Source organism: Atractosteus spatula, chromosome 13 (genome assembly GCF_055471065.1).
Source record: "Atractosteus spatula isolate fAtrSpa1 chromosome 13, fAtrSpa1.hap1, whole genome shotgun sequence".
Taxonomy (NCBI): domain Eukaryota; kingdom Metazoa; phylum Chordata; class Actinopteri; order Semionotiformes; family Lepisosteidae; genus Atractosteus; species Atractosteus spatula.
The window spans coordinates 38559518-38575560 of record NC_142718.1 but is presented as its reverse complement, the minus strand read 5'-3'; the positions used below and the strand labels follow the sequence as shown (position 1 = coordinate 38575560).

The window sequence follows — 16043 nt, the reverse complement described above, 5'->3', positions numbered from 1 at the left end:
GTCGACATTGGCAGGTGACACGCACTGGCGAAACTTGGCGTCTAAACGTAAAAAGCTCTACGGCACTATAAAATAATAGAAATGCATCAGCATTCCTTTTTCATTTTCAAGAAACCCTTCAAGGGGCCTTCAACCATTACACCAAAAAGCAGCCATATGTTGTATTACAAAAAGAATCAGCTCTGACATGCAATTTCCTTGCTGCTCCACAGGATGGAAGAGACAGTGCGGAATTTGCTGCAGACTCAGGGGTCTCTGGAGCAGACTGCTGTGGACACTGTGGACATTATGAAGGCCTATAAGGTACTAGATTGATGACAACATTGACAGTTGTCTTATCCATCTCCTTAAGGTGATGAATCATCAAGACTATGTTCATACCTTTTTTCTATAAAAGGTTAAATTTTAAGTCACTTTTTATGCCCTTTCTTAAATCAGTGCCTTTATTTTTGCTGAGGAATGTAATCAAAAACCTGCTTAAAAATTGATCCCTTCATTAAGCAATTTCATTATCAAAATAATGCCTGAAAATTGAAAATTTTCAATGTCATTATATGCTGATTACAGCTAGAGTTTTATTAGACATTACATACTGTAAGCATTCATTCGGCGACCAACTTTTTAACATTGTTTTATTACAAGGTAGGGGCAATCCTGGGCTCAGTTCCAGATTCCAGTGTGTGTTTGTATGGTCATCCTGCGTGTTCCTCAGTTTTCACTCACTTTCCAAAAACCAGCTGGCTAGTGTAACCGATGTCTCTAATTTGTCCCTGTGTGTGCATACAGTATGTGGGTAAGGGCACTTTCTTCTAAATGGATAAAATGGATTCTAGGGTATTTAATAACTATATTATTAAATACAGTACAAATTCATTCTTACCTTTGTAAAGTATTCTTCCCTGAATTAATTCCCATTGTATTTTCAATAAAAAGAATTCTCCATTTCCCAAATGGATATAAATGATGGAGTCATTTGTAGTTCTATGCCTTTAGTGAGCAGGAAGACAGAGTCCTTGTTGGACCGATCTGTGGTTGTCACTGAGAGTATGAGGCTCTTTTGCCATTGCTGTCAGGATAACCAATAAGCTGGTGGAGCACTTTAGAATAGCACCCCAAAATACTACTACAAACTAAGCTACAAACAGATCAATAATAACAGAGTCAAATAAGAAAGTCCAAATAATTTAAAACAATTAGCCTTCCAGCTATGAAACAGCTGTATCAGTAAGAACAGCACTGGATTGCTTCAAATAGTATAAATTATAAATAGACGAGACAGTTGCCTGTCATATCCTGCGTTTGCCACTAATTGTTTGCTTGCATGTAAGTGTAATTAATAAACCTGCCACACAGATGTAACCTCTAAAGAGTTCTCAATCTTTAATTGATTTGTGGTCATGGAATGCTGGTGATCACAGCACATTTGTAAAATGGAAGACCCAGAGGCTATTCGCTTAATGCATTTCAGTTTTGTGTTTAAAGATATTACAGTTGATTAATCTATCAATCTTCGGTTCAGACTGTCATGAGATGCAAATGGAAGCATCCCTGGGACGTATGAAACAAATTCCGCCGTTGTAATGATTACTGGGGGAGAGTATTATATATGCAAATTGCTCCCAGAATTCCTAATGCATATTTAATTAGAAGAAATATCACTTGCCCAGTTAAAGGGCCTGGTGGATCTGTGCTGGATCTAAAATGTTACCCTGGGAATGTGACTTTCTTTACCGACACTGCATATTCGTGATTGATGGAGGCAGTGATGAAGAAATCTTCAGCGCTTTTATCAATATAAATGTGGGGGAGAGTTAGAAGGCCTCATAGCCAGTGATTATTTAAATGATGATTTCAGGGAGAATAATGCCTGGACATTAATCAACTTCAGTGGATTAATAGACACAGGGATTTGCTTTCAGTAGCTGCCAGCTGCATAAAGGAATTTGTGTAGCATCATCAACTTTAGCATGTCTGAATCATACAGGTACTGTAACATACTATACATGTCACTCTTGGGAAGTTAACTTTCTCTTATTATAGTAGATATGAATAATATCTTATGAATCTATGCAAGCAACATTGTTCATTTACAGGATAGTTTAGAAAGGTGTGGACCTACAGGATCTGTAGGACTGCATGATTGAATAAATCAGATACACAATATTCGTCCATATTTCACGCAAAATGTCATCTAAAATGTAATGCATTTGTACTGCATATGGCAATTTTCAATGCATTAAGTAGTGCTATGTATAGTTACACACATCCATCACTGCTGAAGAGAGATATTACACTGTGCAAGTCATGATCAAACTTGGCAATTAACTCAGCAGAGTCTGGAATAGAAACATTTTCAGAGGTGCATAATGACCTTTAACAACTGAAATGCTTATGAAATGGCCAACATTGCAAATACTTTAGATTTCCGTCTGAATTACAAGGAGTATTGCAGTGGTTTTCTGCCCAACATTATCAGCACACCAAGGCAGTCTTCAGTGCTTCTCTACAGTATAAATAATCCAATATAATCCAATAGTTTTGTGGAATTAATAGTCATGTTAAAGCTTTAGATTAGTTTTGGCAGAACACTTTGGTTTCAAAAGGGGACCTACAGGTAGGTGCCAAAACTTATGAATATAGCACTATCATAAGGACTGTAGCCTTAATGACTTCTTAGCTGCAAGCTGCAAACATTGGCCTAACTAATTCAAAACTCGAAAGGTTACTGTTGTTGTATTTCACTTTTTGCCTTATCTCTTGCAAGACCTCATTCATAAAACAGTTAAGGTTAAAAAGCGGAAACTATTATTGAAACATTTAACTGGATTAGCGGTACAATTATATAAGAACAACTCTTTGTACTTTTCTGCTACACTTAAGTCATTATTGGCATTATACATTAAACACAATTGCCTTTGCTAAATAAAGCATGACCTTCTGTGTGAAATCTGTATGAAATAGGTAAACCACAGCTGCAGTTTTCATGAATATGATACTCTTTGCCACGTCTGTTCTGTAAAGTGCTCTAATGTTATACTGATTGATAACAACATGTATACAGATGTTAAGTTTACAAACTAACCGGGTGGTTGGAGGTACTGTAGTAGCATAAAAATTTGCAAAAGGTTACAAAAGGACCTACAGGATCTGTAGGAGGAGGCCCTGTATCCCCATCTAGCTTGTCTGGTTGCTGGTAGCTAATTGATTTGAGGATCTTATCCAGCTGATTCTTGAAGCTGAAGGAAGTCAGGGTATCATCTTCAACAAGCATAGCTTTTTCCCTATATTTTAGCCTATTTGTAAAATACTGTGTCCTGTTCTTGGTTTTAAATGCACTTCATTGTAGTTTCCATTGTTTCATGTGCAAACCACTTGATTGTGTTTCTGAAGAAGTCCTTTGCAGAATACTTTAATCTTTAAAGCTGTCCTTGTAGTCTTCTAGAAATTATTCTAAATAATAGTTAGATATTTATTTAGTTTGGATCATTCTTCTAATTAAAAAAACTCCTAGTGCTCCACCAAAGACTTTGTTAATGGTTTACAAATTAATGAAAAGAACAGTGATTCTCAGCCCAGCTCTTGAGGGATAATGTAGTCTTTACGTTATTCTACCACCCAAGAGCTTAATAGCAGGCAAATTGATTTAAGATTTTTTTTTTTAAATATTTGAACAGCCCTCATTCAGTTGCGATAACTGAAATGTGCCCATTTGGATTTAACTAAAAGGGTGAAATACTCACTATGGGAGCATTTGGTACATTGTCTTTGCCACCTGGATCTATTTACACTCAATTGTTCAACAATTAAGATGTTTTTAGTCAGAAGTAAGAGAGCAAATGATATTTGGAATGAAACCCAGTAGTCATGACTATGTCACGGACGTCCAAAGGGACTAACCGTGGGGAGCAGGAGAGCGGAAAAAGACCAATATGCGTAGCGGCGAGACGGGAAAAAGACCCGGGCTCATTAGTGCAAAGAGTTCAGGAGTGCCGTATAGAAACTTATGCCCTCAGGGAGCGGACGTGGGGGGCCCTGGTGCTAGGCGGGTCTCAGGACATCCGAACGTCAATGCTGAGCCCTGGCAGAGTGCAAGACCCGGAAATATATAGCCCAAGGGAAAGAGAGGGACCGGAAGGACAGCAGACCAGAAACTAGGGACAGGACAGAGAAGGAGCGCCCTCTGGCTACAGAGGGCGTGACAGACTATCCTTTAGGATGGAGGTTAAGGTTCACGGGTCTAACAGATAAAAATAATGTGTTAATATGAACACCTAAATCTTTTCATACAGTACTGTAGGTACCTTCTTAAAGCTAATTGTTTCCTAGTTTATAAGCTTAGTCTATGTTTTTTGCTACATACATATATGTATAATACTCTTCACATTTACAGTACATTAAACATGTCATCAGCTATTTGACCAGCTAATCTTTGTTTACATTTTTTAACATTTCTTTATAGCCTCTGCTATGCCTGCTAATCCTTTTGCTTTGGTGTTGTCTGTAAGCTTGTTTACTTATTACACCATTATATATAGCAGTGAAATAAAAAAAAAGATCCTAATACAGACCCTTGTTGTACTCCACTAATTATGTCTCTACATAATTTTTGGACATTCTTTTCGTTAGGTTTTCCTGAAAAATACAAAAAGCATATGTACTCTGGCAATGGCTGTGCTTCTGTCATTGAAATAACATCAGGGGGAAAAACAGACACACACATACTGTACAGATATCTAGAATGGCAAGTACAACACCATGTTTCTGTGTTTAAGGTGTTAAGATAACATCATCACCAGAGAAAACAGTTACCGAGGGAGGTCCCAGTGCTATCAAACAGATGTGGTCTGGCTCTCAGTTTTTTAGTCATCTTCTCAAGGAGCATATAGGCATAATAATTGATTTATCCATTGAGTTACAGTAGGTAAATCTTCCAGATTCCATTTAAATGTCATCCTAATTTTAGCATTCATGCCTTATCTGTTCTCTGCATTCTATTAACCAATTCTCAGCCCAAAGACATGCATCATCTTGAATGCCCACTGCCTACTTTTGTGAGAAACTTAATGAAAAACCTTCTGAAAATCTAAATATACCATGCAGAAAAAAATTCTCTTTCTATCCATTTTGACTGCTGTTTGTTCAAAGAACTGAAACAAATGAAACAAGACATGCCTATTCTAAATCCATGCTCACTATCCCTTAGAATCACATTGCCATGAATGTGATCCTGTACTTTAACTCCATATTGTTGCATAACCTTACATGTAATAGAAACAAAATGTATTGGTCTATAATTACATGGTACCGTATTCTTGCTCTTTTTGTGGATAGGTACAGTATTAATAATTTTCAAATCAGTGCTTGTTTTCCCTATCTTGAGTGACTATTGAAACAGTTTTGTTAATGACCTATGAATAAATCTTTTTCTTCAGTACAATTGGGAACATTCTGTCAGACCAGAAAAAAAGGTTACAGAAAAGAAGCAGAGTTCTACAAAACCTATGTTAGGGTTATAAAATATCTTAAATCAAAATGACTTGAACGATTTTTGTCTGAAGAGCGCCTGTATTTTCTACCACATTACAGAATGAAGAATGTGTCCATCGATTTGTTGAATGGCAGAAAAGTGGTAGCAATTTAAAATGAAAATAAACTGATAGTGCCTGTGATCTTAAGTAGTGAAGATGGTTGAAACAGAAAAAAAAATTGAAGTACTGCGAAACCTAAAGACCTAAAGGATTGAAATGATCTTTGAGGCTAAGATTGACGTGAAGTGTTTGCATTTTATTGTGTCTGCTGTACAGATTTACCTTGCAGGCATCTGTGAGCTTTAAATTACTTGGCATTGTGGTAAATAGCTGCCAACGTGTTGTTTACCATTAATGGAATGCATACAAAATAAATAGAGATTTCGTTGCTCTTTTTATCATGGTGGCAGTATAATTTTGTGTTTGCTTTAAGATTATATCATTTTTCTCCATCTACATGAATGAACATAATCATTAATTACAAAGGTATTTACGGGGGGGGGGGGTTACAAATACAATTTTGTTTTCTTAAGAATCAAATCAGTGCTTGTTATGGAGTAGGGATGCTTTCCTTCTTCGTGCTCTGGAGTTACGGAGCAATGGATGTAAATTTTAAACGACAGGGTCACTGCTGATGGCCTCCTGTGTGGATTGGAGGTCAAACAATACAAGTAATAAGCAGGGATTCAGGGATGTTCCACTGCTTACTGTACTGTACCTCTGATGGTGTGATACAGTATCAAAGTTATTATCTTCTGCTGTTGCACAGGATAAGCTTTCTGAAGAAGTGAAAAGGCATAAGCAGACCACGGAGGACATGCGCCTGGCCGCTGAGGAAGATTCTCAGAGCGAAGGCAGCAGTGCAGAAGAGGAGAGAGATAAGACAAAGCAGCTCCTGGAACGCCTGCGAGCCCTAGAGGTACAGTAGCTGCTGTAACAAGGGCTGACCTTTTTACCTGCTGCCCAGCTCATCCACACAACTGCATTGCTACAGAGCAGCTTATTTAAACCATGGCAGTGCATCACGATATAATACACTCTTCTCAACTGAAGAGCAAAGGCAATCTTAAAGGGCCTTAAGCTTGTGCTACAGTAAATTCAGTAAAGTCGCAGTCGTTTGTTTGTGAGCTTGCAACAGTTTTAATTATTTTTATGGTAGCATCATATTAAAAGCAATTATGTGGGGATAATAGCCAGCCTTAGGCTTGGGACTTAAGACTCTTTAGCTCTCCAATATCATTTAATTCTGCATCTAAAGCTGTTATGAAATTCAGAGTAATTGTACCTATGAAGGAACAAGTAATAGGTTTATTCCATGCTGAAAAGAGAAGAAAGAAAACTTTTCGGCCATAGAGCCTTCTTCAGGTGTGCACCCACCTGAACTAATTGTACCTACGGTGTCCACCAGTCAAATACCAATTAATCAGCAAAGGTTCTCAAAGTTCAAAGGTTTTTCCCTTTTAAAAACATAATAACGCCCTTTGTTTCTATTGGCACAAGCAGCAGTTGTTTAGTTAAATCCTCTAGTGTCATGCTCACTGCAGCTCGCCTGAAAAAAACTAAATCGAGAAAGCCTTTTGGTTAGGTGGAGTCAGGTACAGGACAATGACTGAGAGGACCAACCCATCAGCATCATGCCTGCCCAACAGCTTGCAGAAAACTCATCCAGCAGCCTGCCAATAATTCTAGAATTAATCTGCATAAATAGCCCTGGACAGTGGAGTGCAGACAGACATTAACTAAAACACTGACATTAATTGCACACAAGGATAATTAAAGCAAAGTGCTGTTAATTGCATGTTGCTTTAATACTATGCTCCCATTCTAGTGAATTATCTTACAGAGTATAAATTACAGTACAGCTCTGTAGCCTGCAGTTGGTGAAGCACATTATTCAAAAGTTAGATATCTTAATATAGTATCAGTTTTACTTTATGCCGTTGTATCATTGATTAATATTCTCTTTGTATCAGCACATTAAAAATGCAATTTCAATAATAAATCACAACCTACCTTTATGTTATGTATGGTAGGTACTGTATGCAATAGCCTACATGAGTTGCTGAAGATTACAGAATAATTTATTTGGAAAAATGTTTCTGATACAAAATAGAATTTGCATGACGTGTGATAAATGGGAAAAAGGTGTTTTTCCTTTAGTTAGAAATATTTAAATGCAAAAAGAAATGCTAAAAATGTTTAGTAAAATGCCATTTTTCAGGATGCATTAATGGATATAATCGAATAAAGGAATACCGTAGTTATCACTAAGAGAAGATCTTAGGATCATAAGTAGTTTTCAAAATGAAAAAAAGCATGCATGTACTGTATGTGACACTTTGTCAGAATGAAAAATATACCCAGTTATAACCCTTGCACGCACAGACCTGATCAGCCTCTGGGCAGTCCCGCCACTGTTGCACCCTTGTAGCTCCAGTTTGTACTGAACTGTTCAGGAGAAAAGGCTGGCCTTGCATTGTCCTGCACTAAAATCAACACTGCCTGCTTGGGCTTGCAGGAGCAAAAAAAAGTAAGGTTGCAAATCTGCAACAAAGATGTCCCTCTAATAAAAGAGATTCCTCCTCATATCATCACTTCTCCATTGCCCCACTTGGTAACTTGAACATCACAACAAAGTCATATGCATCTGTACCCCAACAATGTTTTTTAACAAACCAGCCACAGCTGGCTATGTATCTACTCTGTAAGAGTTAGTGTGGGGAAAGTATTTTGTTTTCATTGCACAATAATTGAATGGAGTATCTGTTCAAATATGGAAATGTACTTTATGCTGTTTTTTTTTATTTATTGTACTATAATAATACAGGTAGAATGGTTTCAGTGATGAAATTGAGAAATCCGAAAATTTTGAAGAGATCCTCTAGCCCATTAAGCCTCTTTGGTTGCTAGTGGTTAATTGACCCAATAATCTCATCCAGATGTGTCTGAAGGAAGCCAGGCTGCTATCAGCTCCTACAACCCTTTGTGTGAAGAGGTGCTTCCTGTGTTCAATAGCCTGGATCCTTCAGTCCCACGCAGTCCAAAGCTTCATGTACAATGATTTATCTTCTCTGCATGAGAAAGAAAGGGAAACTTTTTCTTACTATCCTTGTGTCCAACAGTAATCACTAATATCTAACCCAAAAATTGTTCAAACCCTGAGATAAAATGTACTAAATTGTAAACATGAATGAACATGAACATAACAACACCAGAAATTCTATAAATGAGAAGAGCTGTTCAGCCCATCTAGCCTGCTGGGTAGTTAGCTGCAAATTGATCAGAGGATTTCATCCAGCTACTTCTTGAAAAAAGCCACTGGGTATCTGCTTCACTGATACCCCTCCAAAATGTTGAGCGGTTATTTAGTACTCTGTACATCCTGTAGATATCACATCAAAGATGCTGTATTTTTAGTAAACTCCATACAGTGTTTCAGAGCAGATAGAGAATATTGAATTTGTCATGCCTTGTATGTGCTAGACATGGGGATATAATTTCCTTCCAGGCTTGCCAGCATCCAGTTCCAGCATTTAAATGTCATGTTTTAATCAGGTTCCAGACACACGCAATATGGACCGGAGAAGGATTTGGCTTCAACCCTAATACTATAGTAGACTCTTGGCCCTCTCCATAAAGCTATTATTAATAGTGGCCCAGTTGGCAGCTCTTCCCCAGGAAAGAGCTGTATTCAGTAATCATGAGAAGACAGCTGGCACCTCTCCCTAGCTAAAGGTGGTTTCCCTCTGATCAGAGCAGAGCCAGAGAGGAAATGCTCCCTGAAGTGAAGCCAGTTTCTGCACTTTTGCTGACATGCATCTGCCCTGTGCAGTGATAAAAGTCCTTCTTGCCTGTTTGGCCATATAATCTCCTTTGCTAGCATGAAATGAAAGTAAAGACATAACTACAAAAACAGCTCTAAAGTAAGAGTCATTTCATATCAATGGATAGCTAATTACTGTATTCACTGCTGATGTTAAGATCAATCCAAACAGTGTCCCTTTCAAGTTTCTTACAGCTCTTCTGTTCTGGCCTTCTTGTGAAAGAGGCATTGCTGAGGAACTTTAATGAAAATGTCATACATTCCACACAAAGTGGTCCATAGAATGCCTTTACAGAACTTTACAGTTGTCAAAAGAGGTATTCTGAAACCGGAATGCAATGCAGGATGATATCTAAGCTTTAAAGAGTAATATTTAGAAATTTCTGTGTACCAGCCAAATTATTATACCTTTTAAATTTTCTATTCTTGCCAATTTTGGGGATATTTCATTTGCATTATTATGTAATGATACTGGGTGGCGTGGTGGCACAGTGGTTAGGATTACTGCCTCCCAGATCTAGGGACCTGGGTTGCTATCTGATACAGTATTTCGCGAATTTTGCTATTTGTACTGTACTGTATGTTCTCCCATGTTCGCGTATGTTTCCTCTGGGGGCTCCAGTTACCTCTCAGAGCCCAGCGACATGCTGGTTTTAAGAAAACTGTCCCCAGTGCAACTGTGTGTCTGCATTCGCGTCTATGTGTGCCCTGCGATGTACAGTACTGGTGTCCCGTTTCGGGGTGTATCCTGCCAGGATAGGCTCTGGATCCCCCACAACCCTGAACTGGATGAAGCTGTTATAAGAGGGATGGATATAGTGATGTTATTGTTAACATTAAAAGTGTGTCAAATTCTGTTTTGTGTCCTATGCTAGAACTTCCTCTTGCACTGCACTCTCCAGTCTGCTGATGGATGAGAAAACTCGGTCAGATATGATTTTTCCAGATTTATCACAGCTGCAGCTGCCAGCCCCATATCAAATCAGCCTACAATACCTGAAAGATATTAGAAAAGGCTAAAATTGCAGGCAGCTGGCAACATTTAGATATACCCTCCCAATATTGTTGTATTCTCTTGTAAGATGAATTTCTCTTTCAAAAGAAAAGATGTGAACAGCATGTACTGAAAAGGTTTGGCTGAAAGAGACTAGCAAAAGCCGCCTTCTTTGTTGAAGGGAGTTAAATCCTCCATTCCTACAAGTGTCTGGTGTTTTTAAACAAATTACATGTGCACTTGTCTCTAAGGATCTTCCTTTGACTTCTGAAGTTGTTTTTAAAACTTAGATAAAGCTGTAGGTGGTTGCATGCAGAAAAGAACATTAGGCTAAAGGTTGTATTCACTAAATTAGCTGTCCTACATAAATCTATAGATGTTTTCTTTCTTGGCTGAAGAAAGCAAAAGTGTTTAGTATTTAACTATGATGTAACATATCAAGGGATGCCAATTCAGTTACCAAAAAAATACTTGTATAATTCTTTGATTTCTTTGTTACTAGCACATAAATTCTTATCTGTGTTAATTAATTAATATTGATTGATTATTGCCTTACGTTATTCAAATGCCGAATAATGCAGATATGCAGATATGCCGAAAATGCATTGTGATGTGTACTGGATGTCTTAGATTTTTTTCTCCTTTTTAAATATTTTTATATGAATAAACCAAGCCCTTTGTGTATTCTCATTAGATGTGGTTTTAAAGGTGTATCAATAAACAGAAGACCCAAGGGAGTGCAGAGTTTTTCTTTTCTCTTATTTACATTAGGGACAGTGCGCTAGATTATTGAAGAACTATATTATTAAAGATGCGGTCTGGGGGCTTGCATGACTTAGTGTGTCTACGATTCTCATTCCCTCTACTTATGAGCATCAACAGAGTGTAAAGGTGGATTTATAGAGCGAAGCCAAAGTCACTCACATTTGAATTCACTGTTTTCTCAATCTAATTATGGAGAAGCCATTGTACTAAAGGGTGCAGGGTCTGGCCATGCATAACTTCATTTAGAAAGAAATCGAAACGGTGCACGACAACACAGCAGCCAGCTGATATTTAGCGAAACACTGTTGTAAATAGAGGCACAGTGACACATGACCCCCCCCCCCCACACACACACTCCCCCATAAAACCCACTTCTTTGCTGTTTTCCTTTAGCTTGAAAAGCAGCGACAGGGCAAAGATTCCCAGTGAATGGCCCAATTCATGTGTGGAAAATCACATTTCTTGCGGGTGACTGGCACTCAATTGAAACTTTCATTAACTCTCCCACAAAAGCAGTCGTTTCCGCAATGGAGCCTCAGCTCGACGCACTTCCCTCATCCCTAGAAATAGCTGATGGTTTGATTGCTCCCTTTTAACGAGAGTTGATTTACAGAAACAAACCTTTTTTGTGTGTTTGAAAGGAATTTGCAAACAAACAAAGTCTGAGTCTTGAACTTTAGGCCGCGGGCGAGGGAAAGTTGGAGTGTCAAACGGCTTCTTCAGACACGAGGAGATTGGAAGGAACACCCCCCCCCCCCCCCCCCCCCGCTGAATCTTCTCGGGTTCCTTGCAGTGTGACCAAATCTTCAATAGCCCGACATTTTTATTACTATCCCCTCAGAATATTATCATTTGTGTTTGCTTGTTGAACTTCACTAGAAAATTCTCTGAGAAATTGTAGGAGTTGTCACGGCAACAGACTCCCTGGTGCTTTAGACAGTGAAATGTTGGGCTGTTTTGTAATGCTCAGTAGTTGTTCAGTTATTTATAAGACATTTCTCTATTCCTTATTGGCTCATGTACAGTATTCGTGAGAGCCCCCCCCACCCCACCCCCCCATTCATTTTATGAATTTTTGGACTACAATAACGTTACTCATTTGAATGAATATGTGGAGGTTTGCCTTTATTGATGAACTCTTTATTGTGTTTTATTCTGCTCCAAGCAATACGAGTCATTCCTCTTGATGGTTGATGCAGCTGTATCAAGAGTTTAAAACTGAACAAATAAGTTCTTCATGAAGGACAACATCAGCCACTAGGTGAAAGTCTGAGCCGCAAGTGATCTTGGAGTAATCACTCAATGGGACCCTATATTCCCATACTTGAAGAATAAGACATGAATAAATGTGAAAAAGGAGATCAGAAAGTAGAGCTAAAATAAAAGTCTTGAGACGTTGTCTTGTGAACTGTTGTATTACTTTGAACCAACATGGGTGCACATGTTAATTATACTGAAACCGGAAGCGTTTACGCATGTATGCTCATATTCATGAGGTAGTTATGGAAGTTGAATGGTTTAAATGTTTCAAAATACGGAAGCAAGAGAACAGAAAAATGCTTTAATGTTTTAATGTCTCCCCCCCCCAAAATAAAAACGTCCCCACCATCCTCCTCTTTGGTGGATCCTCCTCTTTTGAGTTTGCTGCAAAACTCCAAATGGCCTCTAAAATTAAATCACAAATAATTAATACAAATAATTAGTATGACACAAATAAAGTGGGAATAATTAAAAACAAACCTGAGGATTCTGATCACAGAATCTCAAATGTTGCCTAAGCTTTCAGGGTCTGAGATAAACGTTTACTGGGGGTGATGTTAATTCAGGAAAAAAAAAAGTTCCCGAGTATTATCCCCGGGAGGCGGGGCGCTGGCTCTGTGGCTCAGGATCTGCGCCTGTGGCTGGGAGGTTGCCGGTTCGTACCCCGCGGCCGGCAGAGGAATCCCACTCCGTTGGGCCCCTCAGCAAGGCCCTTAACCCCAGCTGCTCCTGGGGCGCCATATAAATTCTGACTCCAATTTATATGGTGCCCCTGTGTGTGTCTGTGTGTCTCATGGAGAGCAAGTTGGGGTGTGCGAAAAAACAAATTCCTAATAAAATAAATTTGTTTTTGGTCAATAAAGTGATCTTATTTAAATTAGCTACTGTACGAAGATAAAGACAACTTTGAGTATGCACATTAAAGGCACAACTAAAAATGATTTTTTTGTTGTTAATGAAGTCTTACTTTTAGCCCCCTCAGTATTTTTAGCTATGACAAACTATGCTGTCAATAAGTGTACTTCAGAAAGTCATACAAGATAACTTTGTCATCACTTTACTGGAAATGCCATTGTGGTCTGTAGTTTTGCAAGTTTTCAAACATACATGTATTGTGCAGTTGTAATTATATTATGCTCAGAATTACAAACCCTTGCTCTCAAGGAAGGATTAGAAAATCAAAAATCAGCTCTTGTTTTTGAATTAGTGTGAAGCAGACTACTTTTTCTGCATTTAAATTAAAATGAGAATATTCATGAATATTGTTGTTACTATAAGCTACATTCACAAATTTTCAAAAACAGATACATAAAGAGGCAGATTCTTCATTTGCAAAAAATAATAGGCTCTTCTGTTTTGAAAAATTAATGTTAGAATGATCAGAAAATATTTTTGGCATATCATGTTAAATCGAGATGAAGCATGCAATAAAATAGAAGTGGCAGCATGATATAAACACTCATAATGTTATTATTTGACATTATCATTATTGATTGGGCATATTACTGTTGTAACAGTCATGAAAAGAATCCTTAAAGCAATCATAATTAGCTCAGATAATCCCTAATTAGCATCTTATCATAAACAATGCATTTCGGTACTTCTGAAGCAGTGATGATTTTGTATCTCATATTTTGAGATTTATTTTGCTGTTCAAATAATATTTTTTTATCAAAAGTTTATTTTATTTACCTATACCATGTCCTGCTATGACTTGAGTTTTAATTCATTAGTGGTAAAGTACTTGAGAACCACTGTACATACAGGGAAGATTTATATATTTTACACTCCAGTACATATATAAAAATGTCTATTTCCATTTCTCAGCTCAATAAAAGAAATCAGTAGGAACAGACATTCAGTCTGCCCAAATTCCACCTCAACTTTTACTTTAAAAACTTGTCAGAAATAATGTACGGCATTTATTTGCATATTCGTAGTTTAATTCTGTCATGCCATTACTATTGCAATGTTATATTAATATATCACACTCTGTACCATCATGTAAAGTATAGGAATTATGTCAAAGCCTTTGGAGGTATTGTATGGTATACTGTATGTGTTTTTGAAGAGTCCTTGACTCAGTGTGCCATGCCTTTTCTTTTCAAAGCACAAGATGACTCCTAAATCTCAACCTAAGTCCCGATGTGTCTTTACGTCTGAAGCCTGTGACACGTTTTTCACAACTAACTAGAGCAGGAATAGAAGCAATTAGCCAGTCTTTCTCTATGACACCAAAGAGTATACCTGGGCCTCATTAAAGTATGTCTGTATTGAAAAAATAGTTAAAGTGCCATGAGGGACTGAAAGAGTTCATAGGAATATGTATCCTCAAAGATAATTAAGTTCACTGCTATAACATGTATTTGCATACACAGTACCCCACAATATGTTATACTGTAAAAGTAAAAATATTTGTCCTTCACATATCATTAGAATATATTTTTAGTGTACTGTATGTGTCTATTGCATTATTGAAATATCTCCTGGCAGGGATGGTGATGATTAGAGAGATGTACCATTTTGTGTTCGCCATACCAGCCCGAGGTAAGGTTGTAAATTACACAATGAAGTTTCAGTGCGCTCCTTGCATCCTCACCATCATTTTAGACTTTTAAGTTCCAGCTTCCTTTGAAGTTATTAATTTTCTGCCGTTCCCATATTCCCCAAAAGAGAAAACCATCTTCTTTTAGTGTTTTACTCTAAGCATTGATTCTAGCAACATGTACAGTACATAACATAGCATGGACATGACTGTATACCACAAGCTTGACCTTGCCATTAGAACATTTCTGTGATTCACATCCAGACATTTCCTGAAAGACACTATAATACTGGCATAGAAAATATGGCTGGGCAAGTGTTTTGTGTAAAAAAGTGCCTCTTGTTCCACGTTTTCTATACGTTTGCACTTAATTTTAATTTGTGAACCATCGCTGGTTCATGTTTCAGTGCCTTCACTGATGCTGAAGAAGCTCGTAGCATTGGTTTTGTCTTTGCCTTTCAGGATTTTGACTATTTGAATCGGGTACCCTTACAGTTTTCTCAGTTCAAGACTAAGAAGAATCAGTTATTTAAATCTGTCAGTGTAGCACCTTTTTTAAGCCTCGAAATGTATCTGGTCAGTCTTCACTGCACTGATTCCAGAGCAAGAATATCTTTTTCTTGACCATGGTGACCAAAATTGTATGTGATATTATTCAATGAGTTCATTCTAGTACATTGTATAATTTTAACATACAGTAACATCCCCTGATATAAATTACAAAGTTTTAACACTATATCTTAATGTTCTGTTTGCCCTTACCATTGCTATCCTACATACAGTACTCTAAAACAGGGGTCAAATCTGCTAATAGGTATGGGTAGCCTGGTTTGATTAAAATGTACTTCAAGTAGGCCATACATTCAGTAACATGTATTATCAAAATACTAGCTACATAGTATACATACACATATCATCTGTGACAGACACAGAAAAAATATAGTCTAATGATATGTGAAGGACATTTTGTTTCTTATAATGTTGCACCTCCTTTAAAAATGCAATAAACTACTGTATAGCATATTTACCTGATGCCATTTAGAGAAATTTACTCTTTGCCCTTTGGGTACGGGGATGGTTTTGGTGTTATTAATTGGAATTATTTGAAACATCATTGTGATTATCGTG

At 37.6% G+C, this 16043-nt stretch overlaps 1 protein-coding gene across 1 annotated transcript in view; it reads left to right on the top strand.

The window, feature by feature from the left end:
• Positions 1–16043, top strand: part of LOC148822385 (nck-associated protein 5-like) — a 131562-nt gene that overhangs the window by 43102 nt on the left and 72417 nt on the right. Inside the window, exons 3-4 of the mRNA XM_088930520.1 lie at positions 213–303; positions 6298–6447. Coding sequence (XP_088786646.1) covers positions 213–303; positions 6298–6447 — 241 coding nt within the window. The remainder of the gene's footprint in view (positions 1–212; positions 304–6297; positions 6448–16043) is intronic.